This window comes from Dipteris shenzhenensis, chromosome 9, assembly GCF_047967505.1.
Source record: "Dipteris shenzhenensis isolate YYH24624 ecotype China chromosome 9, Dip_SZ_1.0, whole genome shotgun sequence".
Taxonomy (NCBI): Eukaryota; Viridiplantae; Streptophyta; class Polypodiopsida; order Gleicheniales; family Dipteridaceae; genus Dipteris; species Dipteris shenzhenensis.
The window spans coordinates 54,904,160-54,931,844 of NC_141604.1; the positions used below are offsets into that span (position 1 = coordinate 54,904,160).

A 27,685-nucleotide genomic window follows, 5' to 3' on the forward strand; every position below is an offset into this window, starting at 1 on the left:
TGCTCTAACGGTTTTCTTTAATACTTAATAGAAGTTTCTTTTTGCCAAAAAAAAAAGAAAGCCATAGTGTATATGGGATACCTCCCAATATGACACGTGGCATGTCTTGGACTCACTAGACTATAAAACACACAAAGACCACCTAGAACACTCATTTTAGACTCACTTTGGCTTCATATTCCAACAGCTATCCCATATGCATTGGTGTCCATATGTGTGTGTGTGTGTGCTCTATATAAGAATTGGGATTACATGGGCTGCAGTAACAGCCAGCAGAACACTCTTCCCTGAAGAAGAGGTTGCTCCTTTGCTGTCTACTTCTCAGGCGACTACATCTTCTCAGGGGCGAGGCCTCGACCCTGAGATAGAAATGCAAGGCTGACCTCATACATTTTGCTGCTGTACATAGTTGTTACATTACTATAAATATCTGTATATATGACTGCTCACATCACCTGTTTTATACTCAATGTCCAGGGCATGTGTGACAGTAGGAAATGGAAATCTGTGTGGCTGTACATCAACAGATTTCAGCCTGACATAGTGGCATTACAAGAGCACAACCAACATATTTATGCAGGCAAGACAGGACACTACTGTGGGTATGACATTTTTTATGCTGGGGAGCACTCTTTCTCAGGGGTTGTCCTTCTGATCAAACATGAGCTTCAACCAGTCATTGCATTAAATGACAACAAAGGCAAATGGCTTGTTCTCCAATGCATTATTAGAGGAGAGGTGTTTGAATTTGCTTCAGTTTATGCACTTCAGTCATCTCGAGACAGAACTGTAATTTGGGATGCTATGCAACAATACCCGTGGAGATCTCATGCCTACATATGTGGGGATTTCAATAATGCTCCACAACAGGGAGACAACACTTCCAGCCACGATCATATGTTATCTCCTGAAAGGCATGCCTGGTCTCAACTACTTTTGCATTTGGATCTAGTTGACCTTTGGAAGGAATTGCAGCCTTTGTCACCGGGCTACACTTTTCAACATAATGCTCTTTCCGCTTATAAGGCACAACTGGATCGTTGGTATAGTGTTGCTCCCCAACAAAATGGGGATTTCGCATGCAAAATGTGGATTGACTATGCCTTTGTGCATTCAGACCATGCACCACTATGGCTGCGGTTATCTTTTCATAAGATGCCAGATGATAGATTGCCACAAAGGCGACACCTAATCATCAACAACAGTTATTTGCAACATGCTGAATTTAAGGCAATGGTTACTGAAGCAGCTCATTGTCTTTCATCTAGCAGCCATCTTCATGCTGATGATGCCTGGGCTTCTTTTATTTCTAAAATGCAAATGGTGATTAGAGCTTATGGCAAGTCTTACATGAAGACTCTGAGGGAAACCATTGCTCAGGCCAAGTCTACTTGTCAAGACCTCACTGAACTCAGTCATCATCGTTCGCTGTCCATGCATGAGCAAACCACATGAAATTTTCAAGAGTTTGCATCAGAGGAGAATCAAAACAGAAATTTGCAGAGTGCTTATGCCTGATGGATCATGGACTACTTCACGGTCATAGCTTGCCTCTGTTTGTGTGCATCACTTCTCTAAGCAATTTGGCTCTGCAGCTCCTCCCTCGCAACAGGTTTTGCTTGCACAAAATTTACTGTTGCAAAATGTTTCTCCAATCATTTCCCCTACTCAAGCTTTGGAATTGGAGGAACCCTTTACTGAGAGGGAACTGTCAGATGCCATCAAATCATGTGGCAGATGAAAGATGCCCTTTTGTCTCTTCTCTGCTTCTTGATTGGAAACACATTCTATCCCACTTGGAATGGAAAGGCAGGGACTCTCTCTCGGGCAACTCTTTGAGGGTAGAGAATCTCTTTTGGTCTAAAGTATTCCACCCACCTTTGGCCATACAAGAACCCCGACGTTCTTATTTTCTCTCCTTCAAAGGCATTTCATCTGTGGCGGATGTACTTCAGGATGATGGCACAATTCTATCTTTTTCTTTGGCTGCTCGCAAATATGGCTTGGGAGCTCATTATCGTCCTTTATGGCATAAAATTTCAGCAATGCTCCAACCGTACTTGCCGGTACCTCATTTAGAAATTCAGCATCGGCTTGAGGATTGGATTTTACGCTCTCCTTCCTCATATGTCTGTCCTTTGAAGCTTTCACATATCACAGTGTCATCATTGTATAGAGTGTTATTACCTCCACCTTGGATTTCCAACAGAGCAAATACTGTTTGGCATATGGATCGTCCAATGAAGTGGTGGAGAAAAAGGCTGCGTCTCCTTTGGCATTACAAAGTCCCTCTTCGACAACAGCTTTTCCTATGGCGAGTTCTCCTTGGCATTTTTCCATCTGGATAGTTACTCGCACACAGACATATTGCTTCAGTTGTTTGTCACAGATGCTCGCACTCTACTGAATCAGTGCTCCACATCTTTTGGTCCTGTCCAAATACTTCTGATCTCATTGCTCTCATCAGACAGAGGCTTCGACAGCGATTTCCTACTGTTACTTTTGGCAGATTTTTCTGGTTGTTTGGATTTCATCCCCAGAGACAGGGTTTTGATTTATTTTTTGTATGGGTGCGATATTGGACCCTATGGACTTTATGGATGGATAGAAATCATAGAGTCTTTGGTGATCCACTATTTTCATCCTTTCTTTTTTACAAACGATCTCTGCAACAATCATTCTACGATTGTTTTCAGAGTCGTTTGATTGATCAGGATGTGTATACAGCCTATACTGAGATCTTTTCTTGAGTAGTAGCTACTTCGTTTTTGAAGCAGCTATGAATGTAATTATTCTATAGAAATAAAAGATTTCTTCTCACAAAAAAGTGTGTGCTCTATATAAGAGTTGTACTTGTCTAGAGTCAAATCAATCAAGTATCAAGCCTACAAGCTCTTTGGTCTACATGTGAGTACTTTCATTTTGTTCATTGCTCTTGCTATTTTATTTCCATTTCATTATGTCTCTCTTTGAGTATCATTATCTCTCTCCCTAGCCTACCCTCTCTCTCTCTCCCTCTCCACTATGCACCTCCAATAGTTGCATCTATTTGAGCAATCCTCCTACCAATTTTTATGAGCTGATTAGTCAATTGAAGTCTGTTAGGTATTTGGGCTGCCAGGTCGGCTTGGATATTTCTTCCACGCAGCAGTTTGCTCCCGTGTTGGAGAGCATAAGGAGAAAGCTCCTTTTTTGGAGCTCAGCCAAGCTGGATCTTGCCTCTAGAGTTGTGGTGGTCAACCAGGTCCTCTTGGCCACGGTCTAGTTTGTTTGTTCTTGCTGGTGCTATTCTAGGGACTACATCACTCAGCTCAGGAGACCGATCAGAAATTTTCTTTGGAGTGGGCTTGATGGCACAGCAGATACCTTAGCCAAGGTGGCTTGGGAGACCCTCATCCTCCCTACACAGGAAGGGGGTCTCAATATTATTGATCCAGATTTACAGTGCCTGCTTTACTATGCAAGATGGTGGTGCGGGGACTTATGCCACGGCAAGAACCGTGGAAGGCCTTTCTTATTCGCAACATACAGAGGTGCACACCTTCTTCAAGAGGAGACTGGATGAGTAGTATTAGGTGGATCTCCACCACAACACACCTTAGATCAACTTCGTCCCCTCTCATGGTCGCCATTCTGAAAGCATGGGCCAGTTTCAGGAGCACTCTTCGGAGGATTCCTCTTTCCTCTCTTGAAGAGATTGATAGGCAACCCATCATGTGGAATGATAATATTTTAGATGATCATGGTAGACCACTTGGTGCCTCACTCTACATGCAGTGGTCCAGGTGGGAGAGGGGACCTCCATCATCTTTGGGGCCTTGGAAAGCTTTCCGCAAGCTTCCAGAGGAGACCAAGTCTCAGTTGACAGGACATCTCAGAGTGAGTGCAGGGAGGATCTTGCAGATTGAGGCAGCCCTTCCAGAGGAGTGGGTAGACACAGAAAATATGCCACTCACTTGCTCCACTTGGGTAGATACTTTTACGAGAGGCGGTGTTCCGCTTCAGGTTTTGGCCTTTCGAGATGCACAGGAGGATGCTTTAGTTTTTACTGTGGAGGATGGTGGCAGATTGGTCAGATCCACAGAGGACATCTTACTTGAGTCTGCTTTTCAACCTATCAGGGTTGTAGGTCTTTTGGTGCAGGGATCAGATTCAGAGTGGTTCCTCGACCCAGACCCCCGGCTACTCTCCATCGGGTCTTGGAGGCTTTGGCTCTACGGGGGAGTTCCCATTAGGTATTTGCAGTGGGACCCTGGAGAGTGGGAATGGATTGACGCAGGGCATTGAGAGAAGAGCATCCCCTTCTTTTGTTACACGGTCAGTAATGCCAAGAGATTTCAGCTCAGTAGTAGAGGTAGAAAGATTACTCTCTTCTTTTGGCTTTCTATCCATGGTGGGATTGTAGTGAACCTTTGGAGATCCGAGTTCGGAGCCGATCCTACTTGCCCTCGTTGCCTCTCTGCTTCGGAGACTATTCAGCATTGTTGATGGGATTGTAGACAGGCGAGGATGATTTGGATGGGGGTAGCCAGGATTTTTAGTCACTTTGCCCACTCCCCATTCTTTATGACATGGGGCTCAGTGGCTTGGCTTTCTCTTACAGGGCCTCATGTATTCTATGAGAGACTTGACTCCTCTCGGGCCATTTTGGTTCGACGTCATCAGATTGAGTCCCGTTCGTTGGATGTGGTACCACACCTTCCTTTTACAGATGTACATGCCTCTGTGGATACTTCTTGGGAGATTTTAGCGAGCATAGCATCCTGGCATATCTGGAGAGCCAGATGCACAGAGGCTATGGAGGGTACTCAAGTTCATCCCTCGCACACTTTGATTAGTATCTGGACAGACACCGTACATACTTTGATGGCCATATGGATGAGTATACAAGGAGGAGACTCCCGTGCAGCCTCAGCTAGGAGGGCTTCTTTCTTCAGGGAATGGAAGGATTCTCCTTTCTTCTCTAAGACTCCTACAGGGTTGAGGTGGCACTTTCAGCCTCAGCTTTGGTTGTTTTCCACCTCGAGGGGGTTTTATTTATCATGATGTTGTATTTCCGCTCAAAGCTTGCTCTAGCGAGTTTCTTTCTTACTTAATAGAAGTATCTTTTTTGAAAATTGAAGTCTGTGATCTTCAAGAAGGTTCTTGAAGACATTCCAGTAACCCAGAGAAGAAGCTGTACCTGTCTCCCATCTAGGCCACTACATAAATCTCAAGGCACCAAGAGGTTTGCCACTCTCATCCAGTGAAGAATCATTCTACCAAAGTGGCGTCTTGTGATCTTATCCTACAAAATGGGGAGACTCTCCATAAAGAACTGCTGAAACTCAGCCAAGCTCTTACAATAGCAGCCATGAGAGATGGAGGCAGCATCTTGATGTCTGCGAAAATAAAAAGCCACTGGCTGAAGAGGGAGTACAATACCAAATGCATTGAAGAAATAATGCTCTCTGAAACCAGCCTTCAGAAATCTAAAGGGCAATAAACCTTAATTGACTTAGCATTCACACCATTTACAGCCACATTGCATCATTTCTAGCCACTTCCATTAATTAAACACCACTAAGAAACAACTTAGAAAACACTGAAAGGGAGGTTAGAGTGCCCCTTCTCAGAAACCAAATGCAAGAGACACAAATTGGCCCCAAATGCTTTGGTGCCTCTTTTGGTATTTATTTAATTTTTCTGACAATGGAAAATTGCTTTTACAACAAGGGTTCACTCCCTTGCACTCTCCGTCACTGGAAAATTCACCGTCCAAGCCAATTCCTGGCTTCAAACTGCATCCAATCCTAGTGCACACTAGAACCCATCTGCCAGGGCAAGGCTAAGGCATTTCCCACTGTTTGTGTCCACTGCAAAGCTGCCCAGGCATTCCACAAGGCATCTAGCTTGCTACACAGGGTTGGCAGTCCCACAAGCCAATGTCCAGCCTCTCAGGGCAACATTACATCAACATAGATGTCAAACTCCACACGCGACCTCAAAACAGGAAGAAAATCCACACACTGCCCCACTAGGCACACCTCTGTAACTGGGTGTTTGTCCACAGCCTGAATGACCAAGGGGGAAACTTCGAACAACAAAATGCAACAACAAGCTTCCAGAAATGACAAAATGTAAATCAAAAGAGGGCTAGAATGACCATACCTGCTGTCCTTGGAAGAGGGGCGAGCTCTACCCTTGCCCCTATCCCCTCTCCAGGCTCCTAGAAGTGCACAGTGACCCTCAGCCCACGAACCAGAGAATTAAATGAAGAAGGGTTCAGCTCCCGAGGGCAGCAGATCCCATAGCAAAGGCTAGCAGGAGAGATGGGCAGCTAGGAGGGGAATAGAGAGAAAAAGGGACTAGGATGAGAGAGAGAGAGAGAACAGGAGGATGTTGGGCATGAGAGTGTGGATGGCAAAGGAAAGATACGATCAGCCAATGATCTTGGGAACCGTGAAGCAGTCGCACAATATCATCGATATGCGTGCCAAATAGACCGTACAGCAAAGCATCTGCCTTGGGAAAGGTGCAACCAGCAAATCAGCCTTGTGCTACCACAAATGCGTTTGATCGATTGATGTGCCAAATGCGTCGAATATACAGCCGTATAACAGGCAGGTCATTAATGCAGTTCAAAGACATCGACAAAGAAAAGCCATATGGTCTCTTGTTGTAGCTATAACTAGCTGCACCACTTATCGGAATGAAATCAGTGAAGTCCGCAACCACACACTGTTTTCTAACTCCAGAGTTTCCAATGATTAATTTATGTGTTTTTTAAATCCCATTTCTTTGGAGACATTTCAAATCATTTGCAGAGAGTGAGAGGCTTCAAATCACGGATGCCAATGTTCATCCTATTGTGCTCGTAGTTGTTGCAATAGAGTAGTATGTGATCTTCATCCTCCATCAAAGTCTCTGCTGACATCTTGTGAGTGGCACAACGAGGAATTTGTTGGATTATCTCAACCGACTTTCTTTTTGTTTTAAATAATAATAATTCTTTTTACTTAAGTAAATACATACAAATGAAAGCCTTTCTTGCAACTTGATTGAAGTAATATAAAACATATCATAGTGCACAACTGTTGGCCTGAAAAGGTCATAGCAACCTAAGGGAGAGGATAATGAAGGAAGTAGGTTCTAATAGCCCTAGCTCAAGAGAACCCATGTTGGAGGACGAGAGGAAGTCTTAACAATGCGACCCACTGGTGCTGATTTGTCTGAGAATTGTGATGGCATCCCTTTTGAACATGGAAAAAGGTGGGAAAGGACTTCCCAAACTGTTCTCAACAGGCATTCTCTTTTGTGCGAGGCTGTGCTGGGTGGTTGTTCCTTTCTGAAGTTGTTTCGGAGTTTCATTTCTTTTTTCAGAGGCTCCCTTGGTGATTCTGCCCATTGTATGCTGGCTAGCCTCGGTGTCTCTTAACATAAGTGCTACTTCTTCGGCTCTATTATATCTCCAACTCCTAACCATTGGGTTTAACCTTTATTGTTTGTCGTAAGGAAGCTTCATAAAATAATTCATGTTGCTTTTATATTTTGCAATTTTTTTTCCTCTAGGACTGCTTAAGTATAAGAAGACAAGAAAACCATGCAAAGAAATACTTTTCTGTATAAAGACTCAGGATGGTGATTTCAAAATTTCAGTTATGCATCATTTTTCAAGATAAATTCAACCTTATTTTCTTGGACTTGTGGCCCATTTTTAAGGGGAAAAGGGCATAAGGACAGCCTTTTTTCATGATAATTGTCAGATATCTGTTTTATGCAGTATGATGTCATGGCATATAATAGATAAAATTGACAAACCAACATCTTTGATTGATTGCATAGTTTTTTAGAAGACATTTGTGGACACCATGAAACAGGAAACATGCAAGATTCGAGAAATGGAAAGAGTAGAGGAGATCAAAATACTTTCTTCTATACTACAATCTGAGCGCATTGAATTTCAAAGGCAGATCCATGACTTGAAATTGTATGTTTTATTCAACTATAAATTTTCTCAACAGAAGGTTATTTTTTAAGAAACATGTGAATGAAAAGTAGCAGAATTGTTTCAAATGCAATAAACAAAATGAAATGTAAAGTGCGCAAAAGGAATTCTTTAAGTACACCATTTAATTAATTAATTTATTTTCCTGCCCTTTTTGGTGAGAGAGATGAATGGCTTACGGAGGGAAGTGTCTCTGGGGAGCAGTTTCTTTTTTGATAAATTGTGCCAACCTTAACGTCATGCCCTTGTTTCTTTGAAGGTTACACATGCAGGAACTTGAAAGAACAGCAATGCATAAATTAGTCGGAGGAGAAAAACTAAGTGAAGAGCACACAAACTACCCGCAGAGTGAATTTGATAAAGCAAATGTTGCGGATGCCCAAGTCCTGCAAGGTTAGAGAGTTTCATTGTTATTATTCACAGTGCTTATCTGTCACTAGTTTTCAATTTTTTAATATCAACCATCGGTTTTATTAACCTTTTTACTATTTGCACATATTTCAGTATGTCGGATTTTATTCTGATTGAAAAGAATAAAGGGCGAGCCTCCTAATTCATCTCACGATCTTTTTTTTTGCTTGAAGTAGACCTCTATCAAGTATGAAAGAAACAGCCAAGAGAAAGAAAGAAAGAAAGAAAGTTTATTAAAGTCTTCAGAAGACCGATGGGTCTATGAGACTGAAAAACCTGATATAATGAGCTGTGGTAGTGGAGCTACTAAAGGAGCATCTGTACCAATGCAGAATGCAGAAAATACAAAATGACAGTACTAAATCCTAAGTACAACATAGTCATATCTCGACTATATATATATATCAATCTCAGCATCACGGTCGACATCATCATAACCATCATCATCATCATCATCATCATCATCGACAGCAGTAGGACATCAGGATGGATGGGGCTGTGGAAGTGGAGGCATGAGGTCAGCAATAGAGTGTTGTTGCCCCCTTGGGGGTGCAGTCCTGGTACCTCTCCTGGTGGTAGCTCTGCGTCTGACCAGGGCCATTGTGACCCCCGTCGGTTGGGCTCCGACCCTAAACAAGGAGGGGATGTCCCCAAGTATGATCTGTGAGTCCACCCTTTGTCTGAGCTGCCGGGTCATGGTCATGTCGAGGCCTTGCCTCGTGGGGGTCTATGTGATCTGGCTAAAAGAACTCCGTGATAGAGCTTTGAGAAGTATCAGCCGAGGAGGAAGTCTGCTCATGTCTCCATGCTCGAACTATCCTATCGCGGTGTCTGAGCACCTCATGAATGAAAGAAGCCAAACATCACTGGTCTGGGTAGGAGAGGAAACGGGCCATAACTCCATAACTATCTCTGAAGAGGCAGTAGAAACGCCCTCGGATCTCATAATAGACAGGACACCTGAAGATGATATGCTTCTCTATCTCAACCTCCTGCATGTCACATAGTGTGCATATGCACCTCTCCTTGGGTAACCGCTCTGCTCTGCCACTCTCAATACGAAGTCTATGTGAAGAGACCCGGAACTGCCTAAGAGAGATCCTCAGCGAGGGGGGTAGGTGAATGTGCGTGTATCCTGGTGGATGAATGAAACCCTCCGCTGTGATATGTAAGAAGTGATTTCTGTAGAAGCCCAGCTTCACTGGAAGATCACTCGGGCCCAACTAGGTCCGGAATGTGTGTAGCTGTAGTAGATCCTCACGGATAACCTGATTGACCTCGTGTGATAGGAGGGGAGAAAAGAGAGCATCCATGCTGTACTGGAAAGGAGGCAGTCTGTCCATGTGGAGCCCGAGTCCTGCAAACCATCTCTCTGTGCGTGCATACTAGCACCTCTGGCCCCCCTGTTGCAAGTGCCATAGAAGAGGACAATGCTAGCCATGGTATCCTGCTACGCCCGGATGTGTAATCCCCATACTCCTTGACTCGGTACAGATATGTGATGACCTGAAATGCAGCATCTAGCTGTAATGGGGGTGACCCAAACTCCGCCTGAATGATCTGGTGAGGGACGGATGGCTGACCACGGATCATCCGTGATAACATGAGAACCTATAGCCGCTCCACCCTGACCCACTCTGTATCTGACAAGTCTAGCCCCCAACATGGATTGCCATACATCCCTGCTGGGTGGACCAAGGAGTCAAAAAGCAACCCTTTGGTCCGTGGATCCTGAAAGTGAGAGCGGAAGCACTGTCTCTCTAGCCTAGCCAATGAAGCATATCCTCTGCTCAGGCGTGCATGCATCGCGGGTCTCATGGTGAAGATGGGTCCGGAAAAGACGACCCCAAGGTAAGTATATAATGAAACTATCTCAACAGGGGACCCATCAAATGTGAAATGCGCATCTCGCATGACGGCTCGAGATGTATTGAAGATCATAACCTTGGTTTTACCCAGGTTGACCTTCAAATCATGAGACTCACAAAAGGACTGTAGTGCGTCAAGGTGTCTCTGGAGCCCCTCTGCTGAGAACGACAAGAGAGCCACGTTATCTGCGTAAAGTAATATCCGGATCAGCATGCCCGTGAGGGAGCAACCTACCCCACCCTATGCCTGCATCACTGTCTCGAGCTCGTTGACGTAGAGGCCAAACAAGGTAGGTGATAATGGGCACCCTTGTTTGACCCCGATAGTGCTGATGATCTCGTCTGTCCATCCAGATCCTGTCCAGACTCTGCTTGAAACTCGCTCATAAAGTGCCATGACAGCCCAAATGATCTCCTGGTCGTAACCGAAATCCTGTAGGCGTTGTATGAGGTGGCTCTCGGAACGGTGTCAAATGCCTTGTGGAAATCCACAAAGCAACAATAAACCCTCTGCTTCCATGCCCTTGCCTCCTCGATGATACATCTGAGCGTGAGAATATGGTCCATGGTCCCATGATCTCGCATGAAACCGGCCTGTCCCGTTGCTCTGAGTCCTCAACACTCCGCAAATCTGCTGACCTCGGAATCAAGTACTGATGCATAAATCTTGGACATGACATGTCCAATCATAATGGTCCTGTAGTTCTCTGGGTTCATGGGATCCCCCGCCTTGTGGATGGGTGAGATAGTGTTGATGGTCTAGGTGTGTGGGAACCCCAAGCAAAGAGTTCTTTGCTTCATTAAATAGCTTGGCTAAGATCGGGGCTAGGAGGTTAATCCCATATGCAATGAACTCAGTGCATAGTCCCTCATGATCCTTCGTTCGGCCATTATGAAGTTTCATTACGGCATCCTTTACCCCCCCCTCAGTGAAGAGGGTGTAGGACGTGGGGCATGGCATATGTGATAGGTTAGGGGCTGGTTGATTTGGAATATCATAGAGTGTGCGTGCATAATCAGTCCACACCTGAGTGTTAGTGAGTGGTGGGGGGAATCGTCCCTTTAGAAATCTCCGCCAGAAGTCCCTAGAGTTGTTACTGAACAGAATGTTCAGTAGCTCCTCGTTCCAACACACGAAGTCCAGTTTCTTCCTGCATACCAAACGACAGTATTCGTGTAGCGTCTCTGGTTCGTGCCCTGAAGGGTATTTTTTGTTTCGAATTTGAGCCGACGACATAAAGCCTTACACTCATCATTGTACCAGCTATTACATGGTACGTTTCCAGGTGGTGGTGGGCAGGTGGAGCGGGTGGTATGGGGGAAGGCGTGAAGAGCAGTCTCATGTAGTGAGCGAGTAACTAGGGCAGCACGATCCTCTAATAGGGGTATAAAGTCAATGTATGCGAGAAGTATGTACAAACGGCAAGAATAAGTAGGTGAGTGATTGCGATCAAAGCGTAAATCATGGTAGGTGGAGTAAGAACTCAATGGGGTAGAAAGTGCTGTGCGGCGGGGGGGTAGAAATGCTAAAGAAAAGATAGGTATGATCAGCCGCTGGAGTTTTGGACTACCTTTTGATTAGCCTTCTCCTTTAGTGCTAGCCTTCGTCATGGCTGAGTCTGCCCTTCACCTCCGGAGTGCCGACAGAAACTCAGTACGAAGACTTTGTATAAATGGATGCTCAAGTATGTGTGGGTGTGTGGATTTGTATGTGTGAGAGCATATTTTTATACTATGGTCTACACCCACTGTTGGGCGCTGATGACGTCAGTGGGGATGTCATAGTAGCTAGTCCCTGCTATGCATGATGGAGTTTATGGTTTTCAACCTTGTGAGTGACTATCATGAGATTGAAACTGCACTATGTTGTGTTTTTAGAGGATGAGTTTGGGAATGTTCATGGATTCATCTAGGTATATGCTTCTGCCGTATTAGCGGACATTCAAATTTCACCTTGTGAAGTTTTCGTCCGGGTTGCGGCCTGCTGGTATTGTGATAATTCTTTCTATCTTAAATGGTGCATTGCCCTATTAGCTAGATTTAGATTTAGATGCTCGTTGGGGAGAGACTAAAATGAAAACGTTTATAGACTTCACAAGCAGTTGTAGCTTGAATGAAGAGATTTTGGACTACCTTTTGATTAGCCTTCTCCTTTAGTGCTAGCCTTCGTCATGGCTAAGTCTGCCCTTCACCTCCGGAGTGCCGATAGAAACTCAGTACGAAGACTTTGTATAAATGGATGCCCAAGTATGTGTGGGTGTGTGGATTTGTATGTGTGAGAGCATATTTTTATACTATGGTCTACACCCACTGTTGGGCGCTGATGACGTCAGTGGGGATGTCATAGTAGCTAGTCCCTGCTATGCATGATGGAGTTTATGGTTTTCAACCTTGTGAGTGACTATCATGAGATTGAAACTGCACTATGTTGTGTTTTTAGAGGATGAGTTTGGGAATGTTCAGGGATTCATCTAGGTATATGCTTCTGCCGTATTAGCGGACATGCAAATTTCACCTTGTGAAGTTTTCGTCCAAGTTGTGGCCTGCTGGTATTGTGATAATTCTTTCTATCTTAAATGGTGCATTGCCCTATCAGCTAGATTTAGATTTAGATGCTCGTTGGGGAGAGACTAAAATGAAAACGTTTATAGACTTCACAAGTAGTTGTAGCTTGAATGAAGAGATTTTGGACTACCTTTTGATTAGCCTTCTCCTTTAGTGCTAGCCTTCGTCATGACTGAGTTTGCCCTTCACCTCCGGAGTGCCAACAGAAACTCAGTACAAAGACTTTGTATAAATGGATGCTCAAGTATGTGTGGGTGTGTGGATTTGTATGTGTGAGAGCATATTTTTATACTATGGTCTACACCCACTGTTGGGCGCTGATGACGTCAGTGGGGATGTCATAGTAGCTAGTCCCTGCTATGCATGATGGAGTTTATGGTTTTCAACCTTGTGAGTGACTATCATGAGATTGAAACTGCACTATGTTGTGTTTTTAGAGGATGAGTTTGGGAATGTTCCTGGATTCATCTAGGTATAGGAGTTTCCTAAGGCTCAAAAGAGGGAATTTCAGCCTTAGAAGTAGAGGGAGAACCAAGCACCAAAAGCCTTCAAAGGTAAACCTTTAACAGGATGATGGATCGTTTCTTCCGTCCTGATAGACAGTTCACAAGTACCTTCTTCGATGACATCATTGTCTTCTCTAAGTCCGAAGAAGAGCATAAGGAACATCTTGCTACTGTTTTCCAAGAGCTGCGAAATCAGTAGCTCTATGCAAACAACAAGAATAGTGAATTCTTTTTGGAAGAGATCCACTATTCGGGGGCATGTAATATCCAAAGATGGGATCATTGGGGGTGATTTCAACATGGTTGAAATGCCCACAGGCAAAAGAGGAGGTAGGGAAGGTGGTAAACATTCCCTAGAGAGAGTAGCCTAGGATGCCTTCCTTTTTCAGTACAGTGGTAGAGATGCTTGGAAATAAGGACAAAGAGTGTCTCGGCTAACTTAGACACCTCCACATGACTCACAAACGAACGCAAGCACGTTTGTATTGATGTTGGTGAAGTGCAAAATCCCAAACACCTGCAATTTAGGAAAAGTCTTGTGTCAACGAACCTCAAAACAAAACTAAAAAGGTGCACGCAAAGATTGTTACTTGAGTTCCATAGTCAAGTCGTGATACTTGGCTAACAAAAGCTTGCTTCAAGTCTTTGTTGATTGGACCATCCGGCACGTCCGCTAATATGGTGAAATCAAAGACAAAAATTGTTGCCTTTGCCTTTAAGAATGACCAATTCTTCAAGATGTACATAACAACTCCTTCCTCGTTAAACTCTTGCACAAGTTGAGTGAGAGTTGATTTCCTTTCTTTTACCAAAGACAACTACAAGATCAATTTTCAAGCGATTTTATGTGGATGATTGGGCTCTGGACAGAGGTGGGATAGTATGCATTACACCTGGGGTGTCCTTTTCAGATCATTTTCCAGTTGTTCTGTTTGTATCAGATCCTCATGTGAGGAGACGCTCTGCCAGTATCAGGATTCCAGATGCTTTCTACGCAGAGGAGGGCCTCACAGAGGCAGTGTTGCGGACTTGGGTATCTCACAATCACGATGGGCAGCTTTTCCCGTCCGCCAGCAATTGGCTGCTCTTTAGAGGGAAGAGCAGAAGAGACCTACAGATGCTTGGGTTCAGGAGCACCTTGCTATAGCAAGGGCTCAGCAACAGTCATTATTAGATCAGAGAGCAGAGTATGCCTTTAATGCCAAAGAGTCATTTTGTACTCAGACGGGAGGTAGGATCAACAAGCAGTTCTTCTCTACTCTTGGCCCGAGACATAGTAAGGAGAGCGTTTCACAGATTGTTGACCTAGATGGAGTTTTACAGACACATCTAGATACCCTTCTTACAGCAGATCCTGACACTTAGGGCAGAGATGATGCTCGAGTTGTTATTTGGCAGCACTTACCTATGTTGGTGACTGGAGATATGATGGTCTCACTTAATGCACCATTCACCAACATAGAGGTCAGGACTGCTTGCTCTCTCTACCCTTCACAAGGGCATACCTAAGCCCTGCAGGGCGTTTGGGACTCGGGTGAGATGCCAGACTCACTTACTGACGGCCTCATTCATCTTATCCCAAAAGGGGGTTGCAGGAATTTAGTGTCTCAGTGGAGATCGATCACTCTATTGGGCACTTTGTACAAAATCTTAGCAAAAGCAATCAGCCTACATTTGCAGCCCTTTCTTCTAGATCTTATACATGATACGAAGACAGGATTTGTGCATGGTAGGAGCATCTTCGATTAACATCTTCTCATTTTGGGAGGCTTTTGATGGGCTTTTCATAATGGCCATAGGCTTGCCATTCTACTCCTGGACTTTGAGAAAGCTTCTTACAGAGTAGACTGGGGCTTTCTAGAGGGTACCCTCGCTCGCTTTTCATTCACAGATGCATGGATTAGAGGGGCGTCAGCTCTCTACAGATCAGCCCATAGCCAGGTTCTCATTGGGGGAGTCAGGGGAGACAGGTTTTAGATTACCAGATCGGTCCGTCAAGGATGCCCTTTAGTCCCCTTTCTCTTTTTATTTGTGGCCGAAGCTATGAGCTATTACCTTAGAACTCAAGCTGATATTATAGGGCTGAGTCTTCCGTTGAGACAGGAGGATGAGCTATTGGATAGTGAGTTGGTGGATGATACATCTGTTTTTTTCAATGCCACACCACAGAGACTCACCTCATTCAAGACAACATTGGATTTCTTTTGCACTGCGGCAGGGGCTCATATTAATTGGAACAAATCCAATGGCTTTTGGATTAGTGATGAGGACACTCTAGATTGGGGAATTGACATAGGATTCACTTGGATTCTGAAACCAGCCTCAAGGCTAACAAGAGGGTGGTAAAACACTAACCAAACAAAAGCCTTCACAATAAAATACTCGGTAAACACTTCGTAGACAAAAAGGGGGAGCTAGAGCGCTCTGCTCAAAATACAAAGACACATACTGGCCCCAAAGCCTTGGCACCCCTTGTGGTATTTCTTTATTAAATGAAGTGTGCCACAAAGGGATTACACAGTGAGTACCAACTCACACGCATTCAATGCTCTTCTCTGACTCAGAGGCATTAATATCACCCTGCGGGGCTCTGCTATCACACCCATGTGACCATAGGCATCCATACTCAGTGCAAACATCTGCATTTTAACATGGAAGCCGTTATTTACAGCCCAAGCAAGGCCACACGCTCCCTCAACAGTTACAAGTGTTCACTGATCCACTGGGATACCCAAACAATGGGTGAAAGGCTACCCCCGGTACTCAAAAGTACAAGCAATGTCTGCAAGCATACATTGTGTTCACCCTATCAAGCAAGTCTCTTCAAAACACAGCCCAATGCTAACGAGCAAACACATGAAGGGATGGATGTGCCCTTCATTTGTAGCTCCCACTTGAGCCTAGGCACAGAATCAATAATCGACTGTGAAGGGGCCAACCTCAGCTTGTTAACCTCTTACAAAAGCAGCCCGTGCATTTACAATGACCAGCCATGAAGCAACCGTACGGATTGTACATCACCCGTACACTCAGGTCTCTGCAACTGTACTGGCATCCCATGCCTTGGGTTGCCCCCAAGGGCCTCATTTGCCCCTAGGCCCCCTCTAGTGGGGCCTCTTTAAAGGCCGACCAATAACCAACATGAAAGGCCTAAGGTTTTTGGGCCCCTTTTGGCCCTAAACCTTTAAGTTGCCCCCAAGGCACAATTGCCTAGGGTGAACTTGCACACCCACATCCTGTACCCTCGCTATTTGATTATTGGGGTTGAGGCCACATGTGAGCATCAAAACGCATGCCCTCGTGACATATCCCTCTCTTGAAACCTGGCAAGCGTCCTCGATTGCATCTGAATGTTACAAGGATATGCAATAACTGAAATACATGCGAATATACCATCATAAAATCATGTATTAACTTTGAAGACAACATATACGATTGTTCAAAATCTAGGATAACAATCCATGTTAACTGCAAAAACCAACTCATAGTGACTAGTACGCTGATCATAGAAGTTCCAAGGCAGGTATACTCTCAGCAAGCAGTACCTCGGGTGAAAGAAACAATGTCACCAAGCGGCCTCTAGATATCTAAGCATGTGTGTAACATAGAGACAGAGGTACTACCCCTCTCTTGAGCATTAGGCAATGCTTCAGACCTACGCTTTGCTGAGCCTGAAGGAGCCACAACCAAGGTTGGCTCAAGCTGAAAAGCATCTAGATAGAGCTGTAATAACTTAGGTGTATTTGCCAGATCACCCGCTTCCAACCACTTTGCATGTAATGGATAATAATTTCTGAATTTTACCAAGTATCGGCGGGAAACTCTACCTCTGATCTTCCTTTCCTTATGTGCCAAAATGTGCTCTGGAACTAGGATCTCATCCAATTCCTCAACCTTTGGTTGCATCTCATCCGGCATATCCTCTGGCACATCACCCTTGAAAGGTTTAAAGAGACTCACATGGAAAGCATTGTGAATTCTCCAGTGATCCGGTAGCTTCAACTTGTAAGCTACACTTAGCTTCTCTGAAATTTGAAAAGGCCCATAATATCTCATGCTGAGTTTAGGAAACATCCGGTCTTTGCTCCTTTTCTTTTTCAGCCTTGCCTTTTCAAAGCGCAAAAGAAGCCAGTCACCTTCATTAAATATCAATTCATGACGTTGACATTCAGCAGCCTTCTTTTGCTTTGCCTGAGTCTTCTGGAGAGCCCGCTTCACCTTCTTATATGCCACATCCATGCTTTCAACATACCTATCAGCTTCAAAAATCTTATCTTTTCAATGCAAGATAGGTGGAGCTTTTCTGCCTCCTTCCACTATTTCAAAAGGAGCTGTCCCAGTGGAAGTATGCACAGTATTGTTGTAAGCAAATTCTACTAAGGGTAGAAACTGCTCCCATTGTGTCTTATGCTCAGACACATAGCATCTCAGCAAATCAAGAGCAGTCAAATTAGCCTCTTCGAACTGCCCATCTGACTGGGGATGAAAAGAAGACGAAAATCTCAGCGTAGTGCCCATATTTTCAAAGAGCCCTCTCCAAAAGAGACTGGTCATGCGTGGATCTTTGTCACTTACAATAGACTGAGGCATCCCATGGTATTTGAAAATGTTCTGCATGAACAACTTTGCCATATGTTCGGGAGACTTTAGTACGTAGTGCAAACGCTCCAAGGGCATATCCGGGAGTCATGGTAGCCCTCTAATGAGACGCAAAGTTGTCGCGTATTTGTAGTTGTCGAGCTGTCTCTTGCTGTGGCGGGGAGCGTGGTCTCTGAGATCTCTATATACGATGAGCCATATCTGTTGGAATATGAAGCCAAAGTGAGTCAAAAATGAGTGTACTAGGTGTCTAGGGGATGTTTTATAGTCTAGTGAGTCCTAGACATGCCACGTGTCATATTGGGAGTTATCCCATATACACTATGGCTTTCTAGAGTCTAGTGTCACACTATATAGTGTTGTACTTGTCTTGAGTCTTTGGAGATCAGTCAACATCAAGCTATCTACATGTGAGTATTTTGGTTATCATTGCCTAGCACTTGTTCTTTCATTTTCCTTTCCATTTTGCTATTCATTATGCTTTCCACATTTCCATTCCATTCCTAGCTAGCTACTAGATCTCTTCATATGGTATCAGAGCCATGTTCCTAGCCCTGCTCTCTCTTTCCCTTTTCCTTCCAAGAGGTTGAGGTGAGGGAGGCCAATGAAGCTACTCTAACTCCTCCTCCTTGGAAGGCTGCCCTCTTCTCTCCTTCCTTCAGCTCTCTTCTCCATGCCATGATCTGCCACCTCTCTTCTCCTTACTTCAACTACATCTTTCTGTGACCTGCGGACGATGTGACGCTGCTAGAAGCAGATGTAAGAAAACAATACAACGTCTGTGCTCAACAGATAACAGGATCTCGTATGCAAGAGAGAAAAGCAGATAGTATGGAGAATAAAAAATTTGATTACTGTAAAACTGATACAATAGATGGCGTTGCCTCCCAGTCGTGTGCTCCTGTGTGAGGAGCTTCGATGGCATGCTGGAAATAGTAGAGGACGGAGGCTGGATGCTAAGGAATCAGGGTTGCTGTAGCCAGTGATAATGATGGGCTTCACGGGCTTGCTCTTATATAGCCACCAGTCGTAGTCGGTTAGACCCAATTGGGAGACCGACCTAGTCGACCCAAAATGGCCGACTGGAGGTCGGTCCTGAAATATGCCACCAACCACACGTTAAAACCGTGGCGCTGAATAGAGCAGCTAACCTACGGGGTCCGTTCGGCCCAGAGCCATCCGGGATCATCTGGGGCTCCAAACGGGTCCCGCAACCCGAGAGTGGGTTGCCCCGAGAAATGCTCCATCTACCCTCAGTGCGGTCAGTCAAGGGATGTCTTCCCGCACTTGCATGTAGCCTAGTTGGCAGTGTGCCAACTCTATCTGAAGCCGTCCAGCCATCATGCCACACATGGCCCCCATCTGGTGTCCAAACCAGGACCTACCGGATAACCTAGCTACTCAAATGCCTTCTCCTCATATGGGGGGCTTACAAGTAGAGTTAGCTGGTTCCCGCGTAGTTACACGAGAGTGGAGCATTGATATCTAACACGCCCCCTTAATGTCCACCCGAAAGTGAACTTACTTTTTCGGCCCAATGCCAAGTCGATAAAGATGCCTCTCCAGCAAGTCTCTTTTAAGAGCCTTCGTGAAGATGTCCGCAGCATTCTCTGTAGTCGGACAGTACACCAAGTCGACCTCTCCATCCATGATGAGCTCACGTACAAAGTGATATTGAATCTCAATGTGTTTTGTGCGTGCATGGAACACAGGGTTCTTTGCAATTGCCATGCAACTCTGATTGTCACATGATAACTGCGTAGGCTTGTTCTGCACTGCACCCATGTCCCCTAAAATCCTCCTCAACCACACTGCCTCACAAGAAGCAAAACATGCTGATTTGTACTCAGTCTCGGTAGACGAAAGAGCAATTGTGGGTTGCTTCTTGCTGACCCATGACACAGCTCCAGATCCAAGTGAGAAACAGTAACCTGTCACTAATCTCCTGCTGTCCACGTCTCCTGCCCAATCCGAGTCACAGAATCCGGTCAAGATGTTGCCCTTGGTATAGGTGATGCCATTGATGTATTTCAGCACCCGCATCCCTGTCCTCCAATGGTTCTCCCGGGGCTTATTGGAAAACCTGCTTAGTACAACAGTCGCAAAGCTGATGTCCGGCCGCGTGTTGCACAAGTAAATCAAACTGCCCACAAGCCTTCTGTACTTCGCTTCGTCCACCAGTGGTGATGAATCCTCGTTTGAGAGCTTCACGTCAACCTCCATAGAGGTGCCAACTGTCTTGCACTCAGCCATGCTAAATGCCTTCAATATCTCTCCAGCATACTTCAGTTGTGAAATGAAGATCTGTTTTGGCTCTTGCCAAACTTCAATCCCCAAACAGAAATGCATCAGTCCGAGGTCTGTCATTTCAAACTCTCTTCCTAGCAACTTCTTTGTCTGCGAGATCTCCTCTTCATGGTTCCCTATTATGACAAGGTCGTCCATATAAAGGATCACGATCATACACCTGCCTCCTTCTTTGAAGATTACAAATTTGCATCAGATGGGCTCCTCCTGAACCCGTTTTGCAGAAAGTAGGCATCAATCCGCTGGTACCACGCTCGTGGGGCCTGTTTCAGCCTGTAAAGTGCCTTCTTTAGTTTACAGACTTCACCTTCTGAATCGGGGATCACAAAACCTAGTGGTTGTTCCACGTATACCTCCTCCTTCAGATCTCCATTTAAAAAGGCGGATTTTACATCCATCTGAAACACAGGCCAACTTCCCTGGGCTGCTAAAGACAAAACACTGCGAATTGTGGTTAGTCGAGCTGTGGGAGCAAAAGTATCTTGATAATCAAAACCATGTACCTGTGCGAATCCTATTGCCACGAGCCGAGCCTTGTACTTATCCAATGTGCCGTCGGACTTGTACTTGGTCTTGTACACCCACTTGGTTCTGATTACCTGGCGTTTTGGTGGTTGATCCACAAGGTCCCAAGTGTTGTTCTTCATTATGGAGCCATACTCCGACTGCATAGCCTCCATCCACCTATCATCACCCTGTGCCTCTTCAAGACACTTGGGTTCTTCAGCACGGATCACCTTTGTCATCAAATCGTAGTTGACCAAGCGTTCCTGCGTCCATCTTTGCTCCTCTAATCTCTTGGACCGGCAGTGTTCGGATGGTTCCTCCTCAATGGCTGGAGGTTCTCTGCCGTCCAAAAGCTGCTTTACCCACTTCGGGAATGGCCGTTGCCATTGTGGTTCTGCAGGCTCTTCTTTATCTTAAATCCTCCCAAGCACCGTTGGGGGAGTTCGGTCTGCTGTTGGTGGTTGTACTGGATGGATATCCTGGTCCTGGTTGTTTGGAAAGGAAGCATCCTTCTCCAATTGATGCGGCTGTTCTGAGAAGACCACATCGCGACTTACTATTACCTTCTTGGTAACAGGGTTATAGAGACGGTAACCCTTCGCCTCTTCACTGTAGCCCAAGAAAATACACTTCCGGCTCTTCGGCTCCCATTTGGTCCTGTTAGCATCAGGGACATGCACAAAACAGTCACATCAAAAAACTCTGAAATGTGCAGTTGAAGGTTTCTTACCAGAAAAGGCCTGCAGTGGAGTCATCCCATTCACAGCCTTTGTGTAGCTACGATTCAGAATATAAACTGCCGTGTTACATGCTTTAGCCCAGAAAGTCTTTGGCAAATCTTTCCCTTTCATCGTACTCCTGCCCATTTCGCAGATGACGCGCATCTTGCGTTCTTCTACTCCATTTTGCTGTGCTGTATGTGGCGGGGGTTTCTGCCTCTTGATCCCGTGACTTTTGCAGTAACTTTCGAATTCACTTGATGTGAACTCACCAACTCTGTCTAATCTCAACTTCTTCACCTTCCTCCCCGTTTCTTTCTCGACCATTACATGCCATTCTTTGAACTTACTAAAAGCCTCATCTTTAGTCTTCAGGAAGTATATCCATATCCTTCTACTGTAGTCGTTGATCAACGTCATGAAGTAGTAGGAACCACCCAAAGCTTCCGTCTCCATCTTTCCGCAGAGGTCCGTGTGAACGAGCTCTAGAGGAGCCTTTGCCCTGCTGGCCTCTTTAGGAAAGGGCTGCCGATGCTGCTTGCCCATCATGAAAGCTTCACATACATCGGGAAGATCTGTAATTTTTGGTAGGTCTGCAATCATTCCACTTTTATGCATCTCCTTTAAAGAACAAAGGTTTAGATGACCAAACCTCTCATGCCACAGCTTAGTGTTGCTCACATCGGCTCGAGCACTGAAAACTGAGAGTTCGTAGATGTTGTTGCGCCGTGTATCTTTACCAATGACCTTCCCTTGAAGATCCAAAATTTGTGCACCATTCTTATCGAATTGAACTTTGAGGTCCCGATCGGTGATCGCAGAAATGGACAACAAGTTTTTCTTGATATCTGGCACATAAAGAGCATTGTACAACTGTTTTATAACTCCATATGACTTGAGAGCAATCGTAGCTTTTCCTTTTGCTGGACATTTTGCATCATTGCCGACTGCTACCAGGATGTCATTCCCTACCGGATGTAGAGAGGTATACCAATCCTTACGACTGGTCATGTGGTGTGATGCACCACTGTCAATAATCCAAGGTTCATCCGCAGGTACATGAACTGCCTCCGTGCAAATCTCCTCAATTGCTACGAACAGCTCTACTGGTACTGCCTGCGCGCTGTTGCTGGACTCTTTCTTTACTCCGTTCTTCTCATCTGCAATCTTCTTCCGGCACTCATTCTGCTTTTGCCCTGCCTTGTTGCAATAGAAGCACTTGATCTTCTTCTCTCTCTTTTTATCATCAGAAGAAGATGGGTTACCAGAGTCCTTACCCTTACCTTTCTTTGATCAAGCATAGAAAGTCGAATCTTTTCTAGTCCTCGTCTTTTGACGCATCTCCTCCTCCAGAAGCATCGCGCTGAAATCCTCAAAGTTGAGGCGCGGATTTCTATTCTGCGTATTCAGCGCCGTAACAAGACCGTCGTACTTTGGTGGGAGAATCCGTAAGCACCTTCGTGCTAGATTCTTGCTGGTGATGGTGATGCCAATCGTAGTCATCTGATCGCGCAGATTCTTCACCCTGGTGATGAACTTCTCTGCTGTTTCAGACTCAGACAGTTTCTCGTTCGCGAGTTGAGTCTCAAGATTCTGAATCCGCGTCTGATTCGTGGTCTCGTACTGATTTTTCAAGACCGTCCTGTTGTGGTGACATGTTGAATTAACGCCATGACAGAATCACTAACACTGCAGACAATAGAACACAGCGCATCTGCATTTCTTCTTGTCCACGCGAGAATCTCATCCGTAGTTGGTACTATCTGTTGTGCTGCATTGGCTGGATTCGGTCTCGGAACCGGCTTCAGGTCCACCCCAGTAGCAGTATCCCAAAGCTCATATGCGCTTAGGATGGTCTTCATCTTGAACTTCCAGAGTGGATAGTTAGTGCCGTCCAACTTTGCGCTTTCGCCGAACGGTGGGATTTGTAGTCTTGCAGGCTGGGCCATCTCTCACAATCTGCTCGCAAACAGAAACACACTACCAAATCTTCTTGCTAGAGCCCAAGCTCTGATACCATGTAAGAAAACAATACAACGTCTGTGCTCAACAGATAACAGGATCTCGTATGCAAGAGAGAAAAGCAGATAGTATGGAGAATAAAAAATGTGATTACTGTAAAACTGATACAATAGATGGCGCTGCCTCCCAGCCGTGTGCTCTTGTGTGAGAAGCTTCAATGGCGTGCTGGAAACAGTAGAGGACGGAGGCTGGATGCTAAGGAATCAGGGTTGCTGTAGCCAGTGATAATGATGGGCTTCACGGGTTGCTCTTATATAGCCACCAGTCGTAGTCGGTTAGACCCAATTGGGAGACCGACACAGTTGACCCAAAACGGCCGACTGGAGGTCGAAATAGGCCACCAACCACACGTTAGAACCATGGCGCTGAATAGAGCAACTAACCTACGGGGTCCGTTCGGCCCAGAGCCATCCGGGATCATCTGGGGCTCCAAACGGGTCCCGCAACCTGAGAGTGGGCTGCCTCGAGAAATGCTCCATCTACCCTCAGTGCGGTTAGTCAAGGGATGCCTTCACGCACTTGCATGTAGCCTAGATGGCGGTGTGCCAACTCTATCTGAAGCCATCTAGCCATCAGGCCACACATGGCTCCCATCTGGTATCCAAACCAGGACCTACCGGATAACCTAGCTACTCAAATGCCTTCTCCTCATATGGGGGGCTTACAAGTAGAGTTAGCTGGTTCCCGCGTAGTTACACGAGAGTGGAGCATTGATATCTAACAGTAGAATCACGGCTTTGTGTCTTTAGCAAAGTTGTAAAGTACCTTGAGTACTACAAATTTCGTTTTTACATCATTGTAATCCGAGTTCTCTGTGAAAAGTTACAGCCCTTGCAAGAAGTAACGAAATATGTTTTTGCATGCGGATTTTGTTCTGGAGCTCAATGATTTGACAGCCCAAGCATGATGCAACCAGCTCAACATGGAGTTGTCCATCCTCTTCATCGTTAACCTCTGCTCCAGCCCGCCATTTGCTTCTTCTGCCCGACATTCTCTTGGAGCTGCTGCCCACAGGTTCGTGCCCGCATTCTGCCCGTCATTCTCTTGGAGCTGCTATCTGCGCTGCCTCTATCTTCTCTGCCCGTCACTTGATGTGAGCTCTTGACTTTACATTGCGGTGACTCCTTCACGTGACTACTCCAAACTTTGGTGAAGACTTCTCGAGCTAAATGTGAGTTCTCCAACACACTCCAGTGATCTCTCTAATTAGTGTATTACATCGAGCTTGATGTAGATCACTCTACATCAACAAGTGACTTCTTCAACATTGCTTATTCGATCAGTGCCTGAGGTACTTCGCATTGATTGACTTTCCAATTGGTCGTGGTACCTAATGCTTCTACTTCGACATTGGTGACTCTCCTTCCTGCATTTTGAGAGTCATCATGCAATTGCTCCATGTAGCTACCCATGGACTTCACCGACACATATTTTGGGGCATTCCTGCCTAGTGCTTCATGGGCATCGTCATCGACTCGCAGGGATGTGCACACATGTGCATTAGCTACTTAGAGGGCATCTCTTTCACAAAGAGATATTTTTATTTATTACTACACGCTTGATGTATTTTGGGGTCCTCTGCCCTGGGTAGTCCCCCTGAAATGATATGTATTGAGTGTTTGGTTTTCATTGAGTCTAAAGGTCCTCTGCCTTGGATAGTCCTCCTAAAAAGATGTATTGGTTTTCCTATTTTTTTGGTGTGTGGCTTCCTAACATGTCCTGTTATGAAGCCAAGGAGGGATGTACTGTGGGAGCCATATGTATTGGCTTTGATAGGTCTATTTGTTTATCAGGCTTGGCTTGAGAGTTCCAAGATGTTGGTGTATTGGTCTCCTAGACCTCTGAGCCATGCATGATGAGCCTCTGAGCCATGCTAGATGAGATTTCTATGTTATGCTCACTAGCCTCTGAGCCATGCTCACTTGCCTCTGAGATTGTGTGGGAACCACGTCTAGTTCTAGACCGGCATGCACAGTTCTGATGATCGTCATTGTCATGTTCTGGTTCTTGGTTCCATTCCAGTAGTCTCTCACCTTGCCTTCATGGGGGGGTGTTGGAATATGAAGCCAAAGTGAGTCAAAAATGAGTGTACTACGTGTCTAGGGGATGTTTTATAGTCTAGTGAGTTCTAGACATGCCACGTGTCATATTGGGAGCTATCCCATATACACTATGGCTTTCTAGAGTCTAGTGTCACACTATATAGTGTTGTACTTGTCTTGAGTCTTTGGAGATCAGTCAACATCAAGCTATCTACATGTGAGTATTTTGGTTATCATTGCCTAGCACTTGTTCTTTCATTTTCCTTTCCATTTTGCTTTTCATTATGCTTTCCACATTTCCATTCCGTTCCTAGCTAGCTACTAGATCTCTTCAATATCAAGGGTGGCACCTTGGTCGGTCAGTCTCCTCTGAGCAGAGCAGCGATGGGCTAGACCTCTATCGTGCGTGCTTTGGTCGTCCTCCGTGGCACATGCTCCATTGTTCTGCGTCGTCTCTTGTCAACAACAGTTATTTGCAGCATGAAGCATACAAGAATCTGGTTAAAGATGCAGTTCAGCTACTATCTCGACAGGCTACCATTGGTATTGATTTTATCTCGGAAGCCTTTGTTACACGAATGCAAGCTGTCATTCGTAGTTATGGCAAAAGCTATATGAAGGCCTTGAGGGATAATGTTGCTCAGGAAAAATCTCAGTGTCAGTCTTCTGGCAGCAGGCCGGAAGGTGCATTCTCTTATCTTGAAAACTGGATTTGAGACATATTGCTTGATGGGAACAGATTTGATCCCGCTGACCCATGCTGCCCTCATGTCAGCTATCTCCTCCTCCTCTACCTGTGTGTTCCGGGGCTGAGTCAAAGGCATAGAAGTCAAGTGACATGTCTTTGTGCCCGGCCGGTGGTACTGCCACCTCCTACTGTTTGATCTGCTGTAGAGCAGGGTCTTTCTGTGTCTCTGCATCTCCTGTGACACATCAATCAAACGCTAAGGATAGAGATGTCAATGCTATTATTAAAAAGGGCAGGTGCAGCTATTGCCACAATTATGGACACTTCATTTACTGAGTGCCAAAAGAGAATCATATCAGGGAAGGAGAACCAAATCCTTGGCAATAGTAAAATCTTCTTTCAGAAAAATCAGATCAGTCTGAAATGGGGAGGTTGCAAACTTCATTACAGATGATGATACAACTTTGTAATTTCTGTCATAGAAAAAGGTTGTCTTTTTAGATGCTTGTAAAAGCATAGGGGAGGACATATGCCATGTTTTGAGGCCCCACGAATGCCACATATGCAGATGGTATATTGAGTACCTCCTGTACATAGGTACCTTGTTAACTATCCACAAAAGGATTTGGAGATTTGGACTTTGGACAGTGGTGTTTCAAACCCAGAAAGAATGGCTTGCAAGCGCACCACCAGTTCGCGAGCTCTTGACATCTTCGGTGTGGGTCACGTCCCATGGCATGTGTGAGAGATTAAGAGGAAATTGCTCCTAGTTAGTGCAATTAAAATTAAAAAATGGCCGTTGAATCTCATAATGGTAAGTGCACATTAGTGACCCTTGTACTTTCAAATACCTTGGGGGCCGTACCTCGGGGGCCGCTCCAGTAGCCTGGATATACTGCTCCTCAGTAATCAACCCGTCATCATAGAAGTGCCTCCATGTATCTCCTCTGCGATGGTGGCGGTGGTAGGCTGTCTCGACAAGAGTAAGGTATCTGCCCACGATCTCAAGCTGCAAGACGACACAATTTGCGGAGGGATTAGTACAAAGAAACAACCTCCTAATAAACTACATAAGCAATATAATTTGAGATCGATACTTACAAATTGGGCCTCCCATGATTCAACACCCCCTGCTCCAAAATGCACGCTTCCATATTGCTCCATCTGGATCCTTCGTGCCTCCACGTGCTGCAGACTGGGGTCCTCCCTTGCTGACTTCATTGCTTTCTTCCACTCATGCTTGTGAGCGGTGTGGGGCGGGCCCCTTGGTGGTTGACCTCCCTCGAGCCTGGCAAGCTCCGCTAGTGCCTGCCTCTTAAGCGAAGATCTTTTATGCCTGCTACAGGCACAAGGGAAGAGGGTCTATATAAGGTTCATGTAGATCATCAAAAAGTGAACTTTGGCATGCAAGGTTAGGGTATATTAGTCATCACCGTTTGGTGAACATGCAGAGATATGCCTAGC

The 27,685-nt window shown here is 45.3% G+C and overlaps 2 protein-coding genes across 2 annotated transcripts in view; one reads left to right on the plus strand and one right to left on the minus strand.

Annotated features, from left to right (window-relative positions):
• LOC147898855 (uncharacterized) overlaps positions 1 to 27,685 on the plus strand; it is a 54,041-nt gene that overhangs the window by 19,141 nt on the left and 7,215 nt on the right. The window contains exons 5-6 of the mRNA XM_087379238.1: positions 7,860 to 7,969; positions 8,247 to 8,380. Of these exons, the coding sequence (XP_087235364.1) occupies positions 7,860 to 7,969; positions 8,247 to 8,380 (244 nt within the window). The remainder of the gene's footprint in view (positions 1 to 7,859; positions 7,970 to 8,246; positions 8,381 to 27,685) is intronic.
• On the minus strand, positions 16,917 to 17,576 carry LOC147898856 (uncharacterized). Its single transcript, XM_087378827.1, has one exon. It carries the CDS (start codon positions 17,574 to 17,576, stop codon positions 16,917 to 16,919), a length of 660 nt encoding a protein of 219 aa, XP_087234953.1.